The sequence below is a fragment of the Lissotriton vulgaris genome, chromosome 1_1 (assembly GCF_964263255.1).
Source record: "Lissotriton vulgaris chromosome 1_1, aLisVul1.2, whole genome shotgun sequence".
Classification (NCBI taxonomy): domain Eukaryota; kingdom Metazoa; phylum Chordata; class Amphibia; order Caudata; family Salamandridae; genus Lissotriton; species Lissotriton vulgaris.
In genome coordinates, this window is record NC_141685.1 from 925,881,021 (window position 1) to 925,898,421 (window position 17,401).

At 43.1% G+C, this 17,401-nt stretch overlaps 1 protein-coding gene across 1 annotated transcript in view; it reads left to right on the top strand.

Moving 5' to 3' along the window:
- LOC147748185 (riboflavin-binding protein-like) overlaps positions 1–8,878 on the top strand; it is a 128,102-nt gene extending 119,224 nt beyond the window's left edge. Inside the window, exons 5-6 of the mRNA XM_086959099.1 lie at positions 3,961–4,069; positions 6,243–8,878. Coding sequence (XP_086815225.1) covers positions 3,961–4,069; positions 6,243–6,533 — 400 coding nt within the window. The 3' untranslated portion in view covers positions 6,534–8,878. The remainder of the gene's footprint in view (positions 1–3,960; positions 4,070–6,242) is intronic.
- Positions 8,879–17,401: the final 8,523 nt, after the last annotated feature.

Sequence of the window (17,401 nt, forward strand, 5' to 3'; positions counted from 1 at the left end):
TGACATGCCGCAGAATTCGAGACTGGATATTGGGCATGAACATACGCAGAACAAGGGAGAAGATACCCCCAAAAATTCGAAAAAATGTGAGGGGGATGGCCCGCAGGAGAGTAGAGATGTAGGAATTAGGAAATGATAACATAGAATCTGAAAGTGGTGTAACACTCCCAAGGTAAAGAGGTGAACACAGACACCAAGGAAGCCTATCCTGGATGCTGGCACAGTAATTAAAAGATGAATCCAATATAATATGTTTGTATCATGGAATCTCAGATGGGTGGGAAGAGGAAGTGCGTGGGAGGGGGGGGGATATCGCTTCTTTTTTTCTGTTTTATATGTTTATGTGACAACTTTGTGTCATTCTCAAACTCAAATACAAATATATTGTTTTTTAAAAGTCAGCTTTGTATTTAATGTTCCAACGCACTGTTTCTGCTTCCTGTACCAAAGAGTTAATCTGTGACCCTACATGCTTTGGCTACTATCCCTGACACTAAAAGTAAAAGGTACAGGAAAGATACCTCTTGTGATTTAAAAACTATGTGATCTTGCAAGAAAGAATTAGATTTCTAAACATCCACCAGTGCAGATGACAATAAACAATGCTTCATCCAAAATGCTACCAAGCTTTCACCAGTCAGAAGGCCTCCTGTGATGTGCTTCTTGTTGTTGGGGAAGAGAATTGCAAGAATGACAACTAAACAGTTGATGGAGGTGATTCGATTTGAAGTCTGAATCTAGTCTTGGATGAACGAGACCCATATCTGTACATGTATATCAGGTTGTGAATGAAAAAGACATCCTGAGGAAGGTAGTCAAAGGCTGTAGAAGGCCACCGAAACACATTGTAGAAGTGCTGTGAACCGGTGACAATGATGCAGTTCTTTTGTGCTAGAGGATAATGAGGATGTCAAAACTATGGTACAGAATATGCTTTTGGGACAAATGATTTTATTGAATAGTAATGATTGTTAAAAGTACAAACAGTATGAGTAGAGATGGAATGATTGTTGTGATTTCATGAACTGAGAAATATCCACTATTTGAGGCCTGCTACGATATGAATGACATATTTTTTATAAAAGTAAATAAATTAAGAACAATAAACTAGTCATGGTGGATAAAATGATCGACAGACTCTAACAATTACTAGTACAGGGTTGTAGCTTTATCTATTTGAATAAAAGCAGGAGTTGGAAGGAAAAATCAGCCTCATAATGCGAAAATAAAAAAGTGGGAGAAAGGTGTACATATATTTCCTGTAACGTGTCACTGACTTAGCTTACTTTAGATGTATTTTAAGTAAAGCACTGTCTAAACAGCACTGCAGAGGTGCTCGAGGTCATAAGGAATGCATATACACTATACAAGTTGCAACCTTTGCACACAGGCACATAAAGTGAATCTCTAGCAGGCAGCTATAATTTATTTCCATAGCTTGTTAAGCATTCAGTTCAACCCAATTTTTTTGTAGCCATAAACGGCAAAAGAAACCGGGCATGATGAAAGGATGCAGTAATTTGAAGCCAGGTTTCAGGACGGCTACAAAAAAACAAGCATTTGCAATGCAATAGGTCTTGCATTACTGAAAGTTTGAGCTAATGGCGTTGCTAATAATAATGCAAAGACAATAGCTCAAACTTTCAGTAATGCGATACCTATTGAATTGCAAATTCTTTTTTTTCAATTTATTGACTTTTGATGCAATTGCGGCACCCACGGATTAGCTTAAGATGTTCGGAGCTAAAGCGCAGGTGCAGCGATTGTAACAAAAATAAAGAAATAGAAAAAAAGATGTGTGGCCGCGGGTGCCGCGATTGTAACACAAGTAAAGAAATAGAAAAAAAGGCTTGTGTCTGCATTTTTTTCTTCCTTTTATTGACTTTTGAAGCAATTGCAGCATACATGCTTTAGCTTAAGATCTGTAAAGCTAAAGCGCAGGTGCCACTGTTGCTACAAAAGTAAACAAATGGAAAAGAAATGGCAGACGCAATTTTATTTCTTCTATTTATTTAATTTTGTTAAAATCGCAGCACACCCCGCTTTAGCTTTAAACAGCCTAAGCTGAAGCGCGGTTGCAGCGCTTGCATCATAAGTAAATAAATAGAAAAAAAAGGTGTGCAGATGTTTTTTTTCTATTTATTTACTTTTGAAGCAATCGTGGCACCCATGCTTTAGCTTAAGATGTTTAAAGCTAAAGCGGGGCATGCCGCGGATGTACCAAAAGTAAAGAAATAGAAAAAAAAGGAATGTCGCTGAGTTCAGCGAGCGGCAAATATGAAAAATAAGGCACGACCACCATTATTGCAGCTGAGGTGTGCCGAACTGGTTAAAAAAATAAAAAAACATTGGGGTAGATCGTGTCCTGCCTGATAGTGCTTTAAGGAAATAGTACTCACAGGCTGTAATTAAAACATGTAGACTAAGAACACATGTAACAGGGTAGTTCTCAGGGCCGGACTGGGCATAGCGGGAACCGGGTGTTTGTCCGGTGGGCCACTAGGGCGGGCCGATATTGGGCCCCTGGGGGCCGTTTTTGTTACAGGGCCATTTTTGCAGTAAAGCTGCAAAATCAGCCCGAAACCGGCCCTGGAAAACAGCTTGGCCACTCCCAAGGGGGCTGGCCGAGCTCTTTGCCAGGGCAAGTTGTGGTTCCCAGTCCGACCCTGGTAGTCCTCATGGGAGGTTATAACAGGATAAAAGGAGGTAGGTACTAATGAGGGACTAGTAAATCTATTGACGAATCAAAAGCCACTATTCACAAAGGACAGTAACAGGAGCCCATTGAAAAGATGGGCAGAAAATGGGCAGACCTTAAAGTCCATACCTGAATACAGCATGTCTCAAAGAGACAACGCAAGCACTGTCTAGGCGAGACCTAAAAAACTGTATAAACAAACAGCAAATTCCAGAGAACAGTCAATTGAATATCAGGTTTATGATGGCTTTACAGAAAAAAAAATCTGTGGAGGCAGAACTTGTTCCTAATGACAAAGGATACATAATTTGCAAGTTGTGTTTTTTAAATTCTGCTTGCTATATAGTTGGTATGTGAGGAAGAATGGCTATGCAGAGGAAATTTACAGATCACATATGTCTTGGGCAACAAGGGTCACCCTGCTAAAGAGACAGTTATAGGGGAGGAACAGAATAGCTTGTAAACTTGTAAACTTGCAGATTTATAAAGCGCAAATTGTTGCCCGGAGGCGTCCAAGCGCTAGGATAACCAGAACCTACTGTTGAGCAGAGGAGGGGAGACTGGCAGTTAGTGGGGGGATGTGAACAGGAAGGTCTTTAATTGTTTACAAAACACAGTGAGGTTGGGGTTGGCTCTAAGATGGAGAAAGTAATAGCAAAAGTAATATCACCAAAAAAAGAGAGTCAATGGAAAGAAATGAAAAAAATCTTAGTATCTTGTTTTCCTCAGAGAGCTACGAAGAAGCAGCAGAGTTCTGCACATGTTAAAAGCAGGTTGGTTGGTTTCCAGGACTTTGTGCTATAAAATGAGTGTTGCTGTTAAGTAACATCCTTAGAACTACGTACCTCATTTGCACTCATTTCATTGATTTATGGATGATGAATGACTGAGTCAGTCTTTTTGGATTAGGAGTCTGATCTGTAGGTTAGACACACACACACCTAGAGTAGGAGCCCAACGTGGTGGGCTATAAAAAAAAACAAAATAACAGATGATGTAGGTGGTAGCAACTATTGTGCAGTACAACATTCTGGTCCCAAAACAGATCCGAAAACACGGGGCAGTGAAGGGTCGGAATCAGAAATGTAAGGGTCCCTGACAACTCCTTACACAATCTATTGCAGAATGAGGACAAGAGATTAAAAAAAAGTACACCATTCTGGGTTCTTGTGAAGTCAATACTTGTCTGGACCTTCTTTCTAGAGAAGGTTGTTATCCACATCCATGCATGTATCATTAAATCTTGCTCTTTCAAATTGCAGGTATGACGCATGCAAGGAGGATCTGACCTGTGCGCGCAACTGGGTCTCTGACTGGCAGTGGGGACCAGATGGAAACAATTGTACTGGGGACTGCATCAGCTATGGACAGGTGAGGTGCAAAGATCAACCATTAAGAAGGAAGTGGGTGAAGATGCCTGGACCCCTGATTCTAATGTACTGTACTGATATCAATATAGCGTTGTCCATAAACCTTGTGAAGCCTAAAGCACTTTCTTGATTGTTGAAAAAGTAGGTACTTATATGGCCAGTTTATAGAATGCTTTATGCCTGTGGCTAGGCCATAGAAACGCCCTGAATGTTTTCAGTTTCCTGGCTGTCCCCCCGGTGTATAATTAAAAGCATGTTGGTCGCAGACTGGCTTTTGTGTGAAACAAAATAGTGCAATGAGTAAGGACTAGAGACAGAACAGGGATGCCGTGTAAGGACTCAACAGCAGTAAAGAATTTACGTTGCAGAGTGTAAGAGATGGATACATCCTGCATGAACGCAGTTGCCGTCTACACATTATTGCCATACACAGCCGTTGAACCATTGAAGTTTCTGTGTATTCAACCGTTAGGTGTCACGTGATTGGGCTCCGCACTGTTGTGGGAAAGAAGAGATAGGAGATATATGTAATGTTTGCCTCTAAGTTAAGCTTGACTGCTATGTACCAAGCTACCAGGGGGTTGAGCACAGGCTAATTTGGGGTTTGCTGACAAGGACTGGGGTTGCTGCTTGACCGGGGCTCACATACCAGTCAATTAGCAACCCAGTTTCTCACAGTAACCAAGACTGCCAAGCCAGACCTAAAAACGATTGGAGCTCTTCTAGGCAAATGTTGTTTTTTCTACTTAACCAGTACTTTTTATAATTGGTAAAAGTGATGGATTTTTGAGAGATGTAAAATTGTTTTAGTAACGAGGAAGATTCAAATCCAAAGACAATAGAATCTGTTGAGTAGATCAAACCTGTCTAATCTCATGTAAGAATTCCTCATCCTGTCTTGGCCCAGCTATGTATGTCTCTGCATCAGCCTGCAATCCTTTCATTTGTTTGCCAATAAGACAAGCAAATTAAAAATGGCTCACTAAAGTATGTGCACTCGTTGAATCTGGTAATTCAAATAAAGCCAGATAGATCCACGGAGTTGTGCTACCTATACTTGTAAACTATTTCAAGAGTAAGCAGTAAGTGGTGCAGTGAGCTAAAAAACGGTGTTGGATCTAGCCCTGATCTCTTGACTGGGTGAGAGCTTTCTGCTTAATTCAGAGACTCTGTCCCTCACCACCCCTTGTTGTAAATATTTTTGTCCACCCTAAGCGTGGAAGGGTATTCTCAGATTTGAGACCCTTGCTCATTGCACCATCAGGATTCAAGCAAACCGGGCCGAAGACGGCTGTAATGCCAGAAACCGGTCCCCGGGAGCTTGTTTCCTTCCCAGTGTAAGAATTGGCTTTTGTAGTTTGGTTTGCCCTGTTCCCATCATGCACTGGGACAGGAACAGACTAATTTGCATACAGCCAGGTTCTGAAACTGGGATGGTGCAGTGAGCTAAAAAACGGTGTTGGATCTAGCCCTGATCTCTTGACTGGGTGAGAGCTTTCTGCTTAATTCAGAGACTCTGTCCCTCACCACCTCTTGTTGTAAATATTTTTGTCCACCCTAAGCGTGGAAGGGTATCCTCAGATGTGAGACCCTTGCTCATTGCACCATCAGGATTCAAGCAAACCGGGCCGAAGACGGCTGTAATGCCAGAAACCGGTCCCCGGGAGCTTGTTTCCTTCCCAGTGTAAGAATTGGCTTTTGTAGTTTGGTTTGCCCTGTTCCCATCATGCACTGGGACAGGAACAGACTAATTTGCATACAGCCAGGTTCTGAAACTGGGATGGTGCAGTGAGCTAAAAAACGGTGTTGGGTCTAGCCCTGATCTCTTGACTGGGTGAGAGCTTTCTGCTTAATTCAGAGACTCTGTCCCTCACCACCCCTTGTTGTAAATATGCTGGTATATCCTGAGCAGGCCGCTTCACATAGGCCGACATTGGATTAGGCCCCCTGTCATTTCTTAATGCTCTGACTCAGGAACACTGGATTCCAATTTGATATATTTGTCAAACAGTACAGAACAGCACAGATTTGGTGAAGATGTGGTGTAAATATTTTTTTGCTGTGTGCATGCAACGGATTTGCCACAGGATGATGCAGCATTTCCTTTGTGTTTTTGTTATGCAATACATTAATTTATGTTTAAATTAACCCTTGCGTGTTCGTCTCTCTCAAAGATGTATGCCAACGGACGGGAACTATGCGAGACCATCTGGGGAGACTCCTTCACCGCTGTGCAAGAGCCCTGCCAATGCTTGACGCTGACCAAGTCTGACCTGGCCCCCCGCGAGGCTGCCTCAGAAGAAGGGGAGAGTGCGGAAGAGCCAGACGTCACCAAGGAGGGCACGTCAGGAGAGCCCGGGCCCTGCCAGGGTACCCCTTCCCCGTTCCTCGAGAAGCTCGTCGGCTCCAGGCACAAGCGGTCTGTGTTCATCGAAGACGTCGAGGGCAGCGGGAGTGGGTTCTAACTTAAAGCCCACATGCGGCAAGACCCCCCACCCCCTTTAGCTCCCTTTCTTACCTGCTTTTTCCTCATGAAGGGGAATACTCCCCAGCCTCGTATAAACTGCTTCTGAACTATGCAATCCCCCATGCCCATTACCCAGCAGCCTTGCCTCTGCAGCTCCCCTGCAGTCAGCGCCAGTCCTGTAGCCTGCAGATTAATGACGAGTTAGTGTGATACCACACCTTGGAAGGTAACTGCGTCCATCCACACTAGATTTGGCCCCAGAAGTGCACAATTCCCCTCACCTCTCTACCCAAAAACCCACCGTCAATGAAAGGCACATCTACCTCATGTAACTGCGTGCATGGCACAAGGTCACGGAGTGATAGTGCCACATCCACTTCCGGTACCTGTCAGCCTCCAAGATGGCCGACGCCAGGGCATCAAAGGTCTTCACCTCACTCCCTGAATGCCGACAGGAAGAGGTTACCGGAAAAGAACTCGAAGGTTGAAGGATATTTGCTAGTCCCTCGCTGACAGGGTCCCTTTCTCTGCCACTGATGGGTGGCTAATATCCCGGCGCCTCTAAGGCAAAGCTTAGGATAAGAAAAACAGATGCTGACAACAGACGAGACATGCCAGGCACTTCTAGCCTAAGGTTTGATTCGCCTGGTCATGGATTACAAGGTTATTTCCTTTTCAGTTTTGTTCTGGCCCGAGAGCGTGATTTCCCCATGTGGCATGAAAGGTCTATATGAACCTATGGTTATCTTTTGCACCCATCACTTCTGCCTGGTGGCAGTAATCTTTTTCTCGGCCCGTGGATAAGCATTCACAAGTTCTACCTCTAAGCTTTCCCACTTCTGTGCCTCATCCAGTGACCTTCTTTCTTCTAAAGAGATCAGTTTCTGTACAGAATATCTTCTCAAAACCCGTGCCTCTTTGGACTATGTTGCTCTTCGGATGTTCATTGTTGCCATCCCACCCCCTAATTTCAGCCTGAGCTGTTTATCTAAACCTCACCGTTTTGGTGTGGTAGCCTCTGATCCATTTATACAAAAAAGAAGAAGCAAGCTTTGGAAAAGCGTTAACCAAAGGGGGACTTTGAATGCAGGATTTCATCCTTAAGGGAAATAACGTATTTGCTGGTGAGTTCTGTCACATTTTCCAAACACCACCACCACCTGGTCATAAGGGGGAGGGGTTGAGTGAAATCCTCTCTTCATAGCATAGTGGGCTTCCAAGTGGTAGTTTGCTGCTTTATTGCAACTAGATACATATTACAGAAAGTCACATCACACCTACCACAAGCCAGGACTATTGGCTTTGCCAATGGTTGTTAGGTGCATAAGAGAAATAAGCAACAACTATGACTTCGTTGTATAGAAAATTGTAAATGCTTCAGTTCTGAAAGGATGAGACCGTGAAAGAACTATACAGAGTCTCTTTGAAGTTACATCAAGGGCAGTGAAGGGTGGTACTGCTGCAGAGCTAAAAGAAATGTTCACTCAGAGGGTGAGGGCAAACATAGAGAGCCCAATAGGGACCCGTTTCAGCACTTACTTTTTAGAACTGCCAGTGCTGAGCACAGGGAAGACCCGGCCCACTTAAAGCCCTGGTTAGTCCATATAGTCATGGGTGAGCCATCAAAGACCGTCCAAGGAGCGGGCAAAAGGGTATCACATAGAGTGCAAGGAAGATGAGTAGGCAGTAGAGCAGAGTCAAGGTATTCAAGGTACTTTAAAAAGAGTGAAGGGTGAGAAAAGTGTTTAAGAAGGGAAACCGAGCAAATGGCCGGCGGTGACTGAAGACGTCCACGAAGGATGGACTGAAGCAGTGGGATTCCAATAAGTGATTGACTGACATAACTGTGGGAGGTAAATCGGTTCTGTCAGTCCCTTCTTACTCCACTAACAGTGTCCTTCAGGACGAAAACAGACTAAATACTATATTGTGCCCACTCTATCCACAATACTATATAATCCCCTGTTAGTCACAACAACAAATGTGTCCACTTGAGCCATCCTGCCCAGTCACTGACTTTGTGCTCTCTATGTTGTTACCCACACACCTGCCTCAGGTTCCTTAGCTGCCAATACACATGGCAACATTCTTGTCTATTTTAGCCAATGTTCTCTGTGCCCACTTCACGCCTTTCAGTCAACATAAAGATGCCCACTGAGATGCCAGTTAACTGAGGGTCTGCAGATACATATGGCTTGGTGCCCATAGCTCATTCTTTGTCACCCTCTCCTCGACCCGCTCCCACCCTTTTGTCGCTTTTGGTGTCTCTGCTGATGTAAGGCAAACAACGGCAAACGCCTCATTTCAGATTGTGTTGGAGAAAATAAACTTTTAAAAAACAAAGGCTGTGATTTGTGTGTATTTTATCGACAAACAGGGTAATTTTCAAAGTAGATTTTCTGGTCTTCATTGGGGCCCGAAGCGCACATTTCCAAGTGGAAATATTGTGGGTGAAAAACATATATTTGATATATCACACAGCTCCGCCTTTGGCTCGCATTCACTAAAACTAGTTAACACTGGGCTGTGGAAATGTTGCCCTAGTCCAGTACAGAAGCTTAAATGTTTCTTATCAAGTTGGAGCCTTCACATTCACCAGACACTTATGGCTGAGCGAAGCCAACAGAAACACTGAAAACGGCAATAGTTTTGGCTTCTGTATGGTATAAAGTTGGCCAAGGTTCACTAAAAGGAACAATTGGTCCTGTTGAAAAAGAATAAAAATGAAACAAAAATACAATATCACATCTAGTATTTAAATCATCACAAATCGATTTATGAGAGAGAGAAAGAAAATAAATCCACTACTCAAAGAAATGTTAAAGCAATTCAGTTTATGTACTTTTTCATCAATGTTCATACATTCAATACATATTATTGTGGTCGCTCCATATGGTGCACGAAAAAGTGCTCGTAAAGGTGCTCATGTGTAAAGAGCCATGACAAAAGAAAGAATACTAAAAAGCATCAGTAATACATCAGTTTCGCCTACGTAATCAATAAAGAGCTCTTTTCATCAATTATTATCGTCCCGGAGAAGGCAAGAACGCACTGACAGATAACACAGGAGTGGAGGGGATATGACTTAGAGGCGAGAGCTGCTGACTCAAGAGCTGGGGATTCTGGTTTGAGTCTGCCGCACAACATCCTGTGATTCTAAACAAATGACTTAATCTCTCTCTGTGATAAATTGTTACATTAATATGCTGCAAGAGGGAAAGGCAAAACTTTATGAAAATATAGCTCCACCAAAGCGGATGTTAACAGTATTTCGGCAGCGGGAAACTGATAAGAGAAGGAGACGAGGAACAAGTATTGGTAAATGCAGAAACATATGCTACAGCCAATAGAAATGGAGGAATGGTAAGTGACACGCACAGGAACCAATGAGAAGCCAGGAAAGAGAGGAGGCGGGATTTAAGTCCTTTTTAAGTTTATATTAAAAACAATAGATTTCTCAAGCACAGCGCAGGAGCTGATCAGGCAAAACCAAAAAATCAAGGTTCATACTGAACCACATATAACTTGCACTTGGCTTGCCTATTCCTGAACACAAATAACAAGACCCTGTAACCTACCATAGGAATTTCTTCCCTGTGTACGTCACTGGATCAATCAATCAGTTATTTATAAAGAGCTGCTCTTTACCCCAGATGGTATCCGGGCACTGAGGTTTTTCTGATCTCAGTCAAAAAACCAGGTCTTGAGTCAACTTCTGTATTTCGCCCTGAAGGGTGATGTTCGTAGGTGGAGGGGTAGGTCGTTTCAGGCCTTGGGGGCAAGGTAGGAGAAGGAACGACTTCCGTTCTGGCTTCGGCAATTGCGGGAGTGTCCGAGAGCTAGGGAGGCAGAGCACAGGTGTCTGGCAGGTTGGTGGAAGTCAAGGCGGTGGTTGATGTATGCTGGTTGAACCTTGTAGACGTGTGTCAGTATCTTGAACTTACAAGGGATATATTTAATCAGATATGTGTAAACTTATTGCATTCAATGTTGGCAAGGTCTATCAAAGTAGTTTGTCACACGGGTATATATATTAAAAAAATTGTATTTTATAGTAATCAAATTTCAAAATTTGAAAAGGGTACAGAATCATGCAAGACACAAAGAAACCAGAAGTCACAATTGTATATATCCTTCTTTCTCCATATGTGGACACCTTTTCACACACAATTATAAGGCAATATGGCTAACTTATTTAAACAACTTTGCCTTTGATACAATGATCAATCATAATGCTGTAGTTGTCGACATTTCGGTCTATCACTGTTTGCATTAACTAGACCATCTTCAGGACTTAAAAAAAAAATTGCAGATGAATGACCCTTCAAAATGTTGAAAGTGATTATTGGTGCTAGAATCTAGACCAATAGGAAGTGGCTTAAAAGCCTACAACTTTTCAGCAATCAAGGTTAGATATTACTTAAGATCCTGATATACTCTTCAAATTATGAGTTTATCGGGAACCGATAAATCTGTATTGATTCGACATGGATCCCAAATTCAGTCACGCTCGCGTGATTAAATAAAGCCCTTTAGGCTCATTTACAGGCTAATATTTGTTGCCCAAGCCGTCAATGGTTAATTGGGTTTCCCACTCTTTGTTAAAAAGTATCTTGAACTGGTGTCTCTTCTGGACGGGGTGCCAATGGAGGTTTCGGAGATCAACTTGGGGAGGTTGTGGATGAGTCTGGCTGCCGTGTTCTGTATCGTTGGGAATCTCTGTAGGGGGTAGGTGGTAGTACCGGTGTAGTGCACCTTTCTGTGGTCTAGCCCACTGGTGATGAGGACCTGGATGACAGTCTTTCTGATGTTGACGTGGATTCTTCTAAAGATTTTTCGGAGCATGTGGAAGGTGTGGAAGCAGCAGGTGGCAACTGTGTTGATTTGGCCCTTCATGGTGAGTGTTCTGTCTAGGATGATGCTGAGGTTGCAGGCGTGGTCTGTAGGTATTGGTGTGGGTCTGAGCTATCAAGGGGCCCCCAGGTGTTGTCCCATGGGGAGGTGTTTTTCCTGAAGATCAGCACTTCCGTCTTGTCTATGTTGAGCTTCAAGGCAGTTGGCCTCATCCAATTGGCGACACAGGCCATGGCGTTGCTGAGGTTTGTTCTAGTGGTGGAGAGGTCTTCAGTGAGAGAGAGAGGATGAGTTGGGTGTCATCTGCGTAGGATTGGATGTTGAGTCCGTGGGTTCTGACGATGACGGCGAGGGTTTCATGTAGGTGTTGAACAGGGTGGGATGAGAAAAGATCCTTACGGGTATGCCGTTGATGATGCTCCTGTGTTCCGAAGTGAAGGGTGGTATGCGATTCTCTTGTCCTGTTAGGAAGGATGCCATCCATTTGAGCCCATCCCCCTGGACGCCGATGTAGTTGAGTCTGTTGATGAGGGTGCATTGGGCTTCAGTGTTGATTGCAGATGAAAGGTCAAGGAGGATGAGGGCTGCTATTTAAACCTGGTTGAGGATGGATCTGATGTCATCAGTGGCAGCTATTAAAGCATCTCGGCGCTGTGGTCGGTGCGGAAGCCAGGCATCGAGCAGGTTGTTTTTTTCTAGGTGTTTGGTGAGCTTGTGGTTTCTGGCCTTCTTGGGGACTTTGGAAGGGGAACGGACACAGTGAGATGGGCCGGTAATTTTTTAGTTTGCTGGGGTCATCTGAGGGTTTCTTCAGGAGGGGTCTGACCTCGGTGTTTCCAATTGTCTGGGAAGGCCGGCGTGGTGATGGAGGCATTGATAATGTCTGTGAGTTCTGCACTGATTTCTTTAGTTTTAAGGTTGAAGAAATGGTGGGGGCAGGGGTCTGTAGAATGGAAGACATTATGGATGTGGAGAGCTGAATGGTGAAAGGATTCCATGTAGCCATTGAGTGGCTGGAGTCCGTGGGTTGGAGGAGGTTGTTGAAGTCAAAGTTGGTGGGTTGGAGATCAAAGTAGTTGTAGATGGTGGCTATCTTGCTGTGAAAGTAGTCAGACAGGGTGTCGCAGAGTTGTATAAATATGTGGTTTTATGCTTAAAACTAGTTCTGTCAAAATACTCCTTAGCCTGGTTAGATTGAAATTGGATGTCATTATCAATTAAAATAGTGGAACGAATACCTTTACTCAAACACAAAATCAAAAAATGTCAACTCATTGTTAGTATTAGTTTTATTTACTTCCTTAAACCCAGGCCAGAGAGATGATAAATAAATACATGAAATGATGTATCTTTGGGAATCCCCCTGGACTCAATGTTGACTTCAATAGAATCCCGCGGACACTTGGGAATGGACCTATGCAGCATAGGTGGTTTAAAAGTTTTTTCAGTTTTATCAGGCCTTGTACAAGATTAGCAAGAGCCTACAAACCTTTCAATTTCTATGTCCATACCTTGTCACCAATGCAGCTATTAGACAACTTGTTTTGTCCTTAAATTTCCAAAATAGCCTTCATAGCACAAACTAACAATGTCATGGCATAGAGAGTTTAGAGATACAACCCTTTCCCTTCTCAAAATATCATCCAGAATGGGTACTTCAGATTTCACTTCCCAAAAAGGCTTAACAACAGAATGCAATGTACTTTTATTGGGCCAACCAATATGTATGCAATCCAAAACTGCCAGTAAAATATTATAATTTTTATACTCACTAGGGCACTTTTCCTTATCAATTGCAGCATAACCAGAACAAAGAACAAGAGCTACTTGAAATCCATTCCAAATATCACCTTCACACTACTCCAATTGTTTTGGCATCCTTGATAATACAAAAATTAAAAAATATCAGCAATAGCGTTTATCTTTCCAGGGATATAAACAATCTTGTAATTATAATGTTGCAATTTGACAGATAACCTTCCCAATCTGGAAGACACTTTCACAGTACCTTCTTTGTTAAGTATCTTCACCAAAGGTTTGTGGTCAGACCAGATTGTAAAAGGCTTACCCCAAATGTAAGCTCTGAAATGGTTAGATGCCCATGCATACGCTTATGTTTCCTTCTCAACGATGGAATATTTTTGATTTAGCATGAGAAATAGATATTAAAGCATAATCAATAACACACTCCTTAGAGTTAAATCCTTTTAAAGAAGCAATGGTTTCAGTAGATTTTTTTATTACTTCAATTCACAAACAGCCGACAACACAAACTTACTTTTATTGTTAAGAAGCTGTCTAAAGTGATATGTTTTTTCAGCAAAATTAGGAATGGATTTTGACCAAAACTCAGCTAAACCAATGAAAGGTCTAATGTGGTCTTTGTTACAAGGTACAGGAGCATACTGAATGGCATAATTTAAGGCTTGTTTAAGTTTGACACCATCTGCTTTTATGACGCAGCCTAAATATATAATATTGTCTTCAGCAAAACATTTAGAAAATTCTACTGTCTACACATTAGATTCAAACATGCACAAAACGTTCTTTATTCCTGAATCATGTTCAGATTTTATACAACCTGAAATAATAATGTAATTCGGGAAAATTTTTACACCTTGAATGTTACCAAATAGTTGAAACATTAGTCTTTGAAAAACGTCAGCGGATGAAGCCAGGCAAAGGGCTATGCGGTATAGCAGCGCGGTAGAGAAGCTCCGCAGCGGCCTTCCTGATCCGGTCCTGCTCCTGCTGCCATCTGCCCGATCCCGGTAATCTGGGAACATCGGGGTGTCTGAGACTGTTGCGCGCGGCTCCCTGCAAGGCATTGCGGCCCCCACTGCACCGTGGGATGGCGAGAAGAGATGGGATCGGCTGGGACGGTGTGCCGCCCGCGTCCAGTCCTGTGGGCAGAAGGCCTCCCCCGCGTGTTTAGATCCCGGAGTGCTTCAGACCCAAGAGGGGGCCGTGGCTGGCACTCAGAGCGGGGACAAATAATCCAGTGACAGTGGGTGACGTGCTGGATCTCCTGTGTCCGAGCCGCAGGAGGATTGAGGTGTAGTCCCCGTCGGACTGGAGGGGACATCTAGCAGGAGCCCCAGAAGTGGTGCCTTGTGGGCATGCCGGTGGAGAATGACGGGCCTTGTGGTGACCGCTATGCTGGTGCTCTCATTGCAGCAGCCACAGATGAATCCCCGGTATGAAGGACTGAGCCACCGAAATTGAGCCTCAGTCGACCGGTTCGGAGTGTTACAGGACCTGCTACACATGCCGAGAGTCTTGATGGTGGGCCAATCAAAGGCAATGTCTGACCCTAAGATGGTGACTGGAGCAAGGTTTCAGTGCTCATTTCAAGGTCTCCACAGTGCAAAAGATTAGTAATGGGACTGTTTTTCTACTCAGTCCTGCTGCAGCCTCACTCACACCGAGAAAATTACAGGGGGAATCAGCGAAGTGTCCCACAGCCACGGGCATGCATATTCTGTCTGCCTGACCTTAAGATGGCTGCTAAGCATTTGCCAACCTCATGGATTGTCCGCATTGGAGTACAGGAACTACTGAGGGAAACACGAAACGCGCTGCAGCACGGTCTGATTAACCAGCTGGACAAGCTCCACGGAATAAGTACTGCCTTGATGTTTGAATTACGCTCAGGGTCACTGGGAATGCAGATGGATCTATGACTATGCCCCGGGCAGAAACCGTTAAGATTGGACTCACCGCGGAGCCCGAACAACATGGCCGATGCCCGGTGGAGCTGTTTAGGCAGCTATAGAGGAGTTAGGCTTTGGTTCACCTCCTCGGCCGTCACCTACCCAGCCGGGCATCGGACATAGTTTTTTCCTAGTCTCCCTCTTGTATTTACTTCCCTCTACCCACCTCCTCCCTCCGCGATCCCATGGCTATCCCCCCTTTCCAGCTTATGCGTTATTATCTCTTGTTATTATCTAATTACTGTTTTTCTCCTTTTGTTTATTCTTGGCTCCTGTAACTGTTGTAATTTTGTAGTATGGAACTCGCTGATCCTCATGTAAAGTGATCTGATACATCCGGGTCTAGCCAGCGCTATATAAAACTCAATATAAATAAATAAGTATACATTGAAAATAGCAAATAGGAGTTACAAAAACCAGTCAAACAATTAGGATCAGCAATAAAACGAATTTGATGAGATGCTAATGAAAATTCACCCATGGAAAACTACTTAGTAACATTAAGCAACATTATCATCTCGTTGATTCTTGGCAATGCAAAATGACCAACGACTATACTGTTAAGATGATGTAGGTCTACGCAGCATCTTAATTTGCAGTTGCTGCAATGCACGACCACCGATGGAGCAATCCAAAAGGACGCCTCCAATAATGTCCATATCCACTTAACTTCTCTAATTCCTTCATAACCTCATCCATCCATTAACATAAATTGAATGCTTCTAACCTTATGTATTTTAGGACAAGCCCCATCCTTTAAAATGACTTAATGATCAAATCAAGTCAAATACAACTTAATTCAGCTAACAATGACCATAAAAGCACAATTGCACAGCCCAAGAGTAAAATAGTAAAAATGTATACAATACTTGATAAAAGAGCGAAACCGATAATTCATGTACACATTTTCATGTGTGAATGACAAAGCCCTAGTGTATATTAGTTTTAATAAAAACATGAAAAACTACTACATGTCAAAACTACTACGCCTTCTTAGACCTGGATAAAGTGCATTCTGTTACAGTACTAACAAATGATTAAAGACAATGCCCACTAAAATATAACAATTCCAGAAACAAATCAAAGCGTGAACACATTTTTTCCTTCGCAGTAGGGCTCCTGTTAAGAAACACTCAACCCCAAAACATATCAAAGGTGAGGACAACATTTGCAGATATATCAGGGCTGGCCTCACTTGTACAAAGTTACAATGTTTTAAAAGTGGTAAAATGTATCTTGACCGAAGGTCATTATAAAATCCACAGAAGAACATAAAGTGTAGGAGATCTTGGTCCGATAAATCATCACCAGGGCAGGGCTTCAAAGCCCCAGGCTTCGAAAAACACTTAGGAACCGTGAGGCACCAGTGAATACAATGGAACCTAAATCTGATTAAAAGAAAACAGTGATGTAGATTTTTAATATAAGACCAGAAGGGTTGTTTTTAAGACCTAGAACTTTTTAAGTTAATTTCCTTCCCTTTCGACCATCCTTTTGGCTGAAATTGTCTTTTCATTAGTTTCAATTCACCACGGTGCATTGGTCTCGGATGTGTAAAAAGCTCAGGGCGCCCTATATTCTCCAGCTGCTGTGGGATGTAACTCAGCCAAGACATGTCAGCCGCCCTCTTGAGTCACAGAAAATCTTCTAAAACAGTGTGGTTCAGAATGGGTGTGGGGCTAGACCATATTTTTAGCCACCATATTAAAAGGGCCACTGCTATACGGTCAGAGATGTGACCCGATCCTAGTTCTTCATTCACCATAAAAGATGGGGTGCTGGAGGGTACAGATAATAGTTTCTGTAGGTATTTATGTTCAGTCACCTACAGATCACCAACCTCCTTATAGCCCATACCTCGATGCCATACATAGCTATTGGTATACATTTCTCATTATAGACGTTCAGTAATGGTCATAGTGGTTTGCTCCCCATTCTCCTGGCAAACTCCATTGCCGCTCCTGCTGATCTAGAAAGGGTGTTTATTTTTGTGTTCGCTGAGCTACCCAGTAACCTTTTTGTCAAACAAGATACCCAGATAGGGAAATGTAGCAACATTTGTCAGTTCTTAACCTGTGCATAAGAGCATACGCTTGTCGCGCTTTGTTTTGCCAGACGACATTATATGGGGCTTTGAGAAATTGATAGAGAGGTCAAATGAGACCATAAAATCAGTAAACAAATTTACAAGTCTTTGTAGCGCCATTGGTGTCCTTGCAAGTTAAACTGCATCATCAGTATATAAAAGAGCAGGGATGAATTTAGCACCTGCTCAAGGAATGTCTTTGCTAGCTGTTTG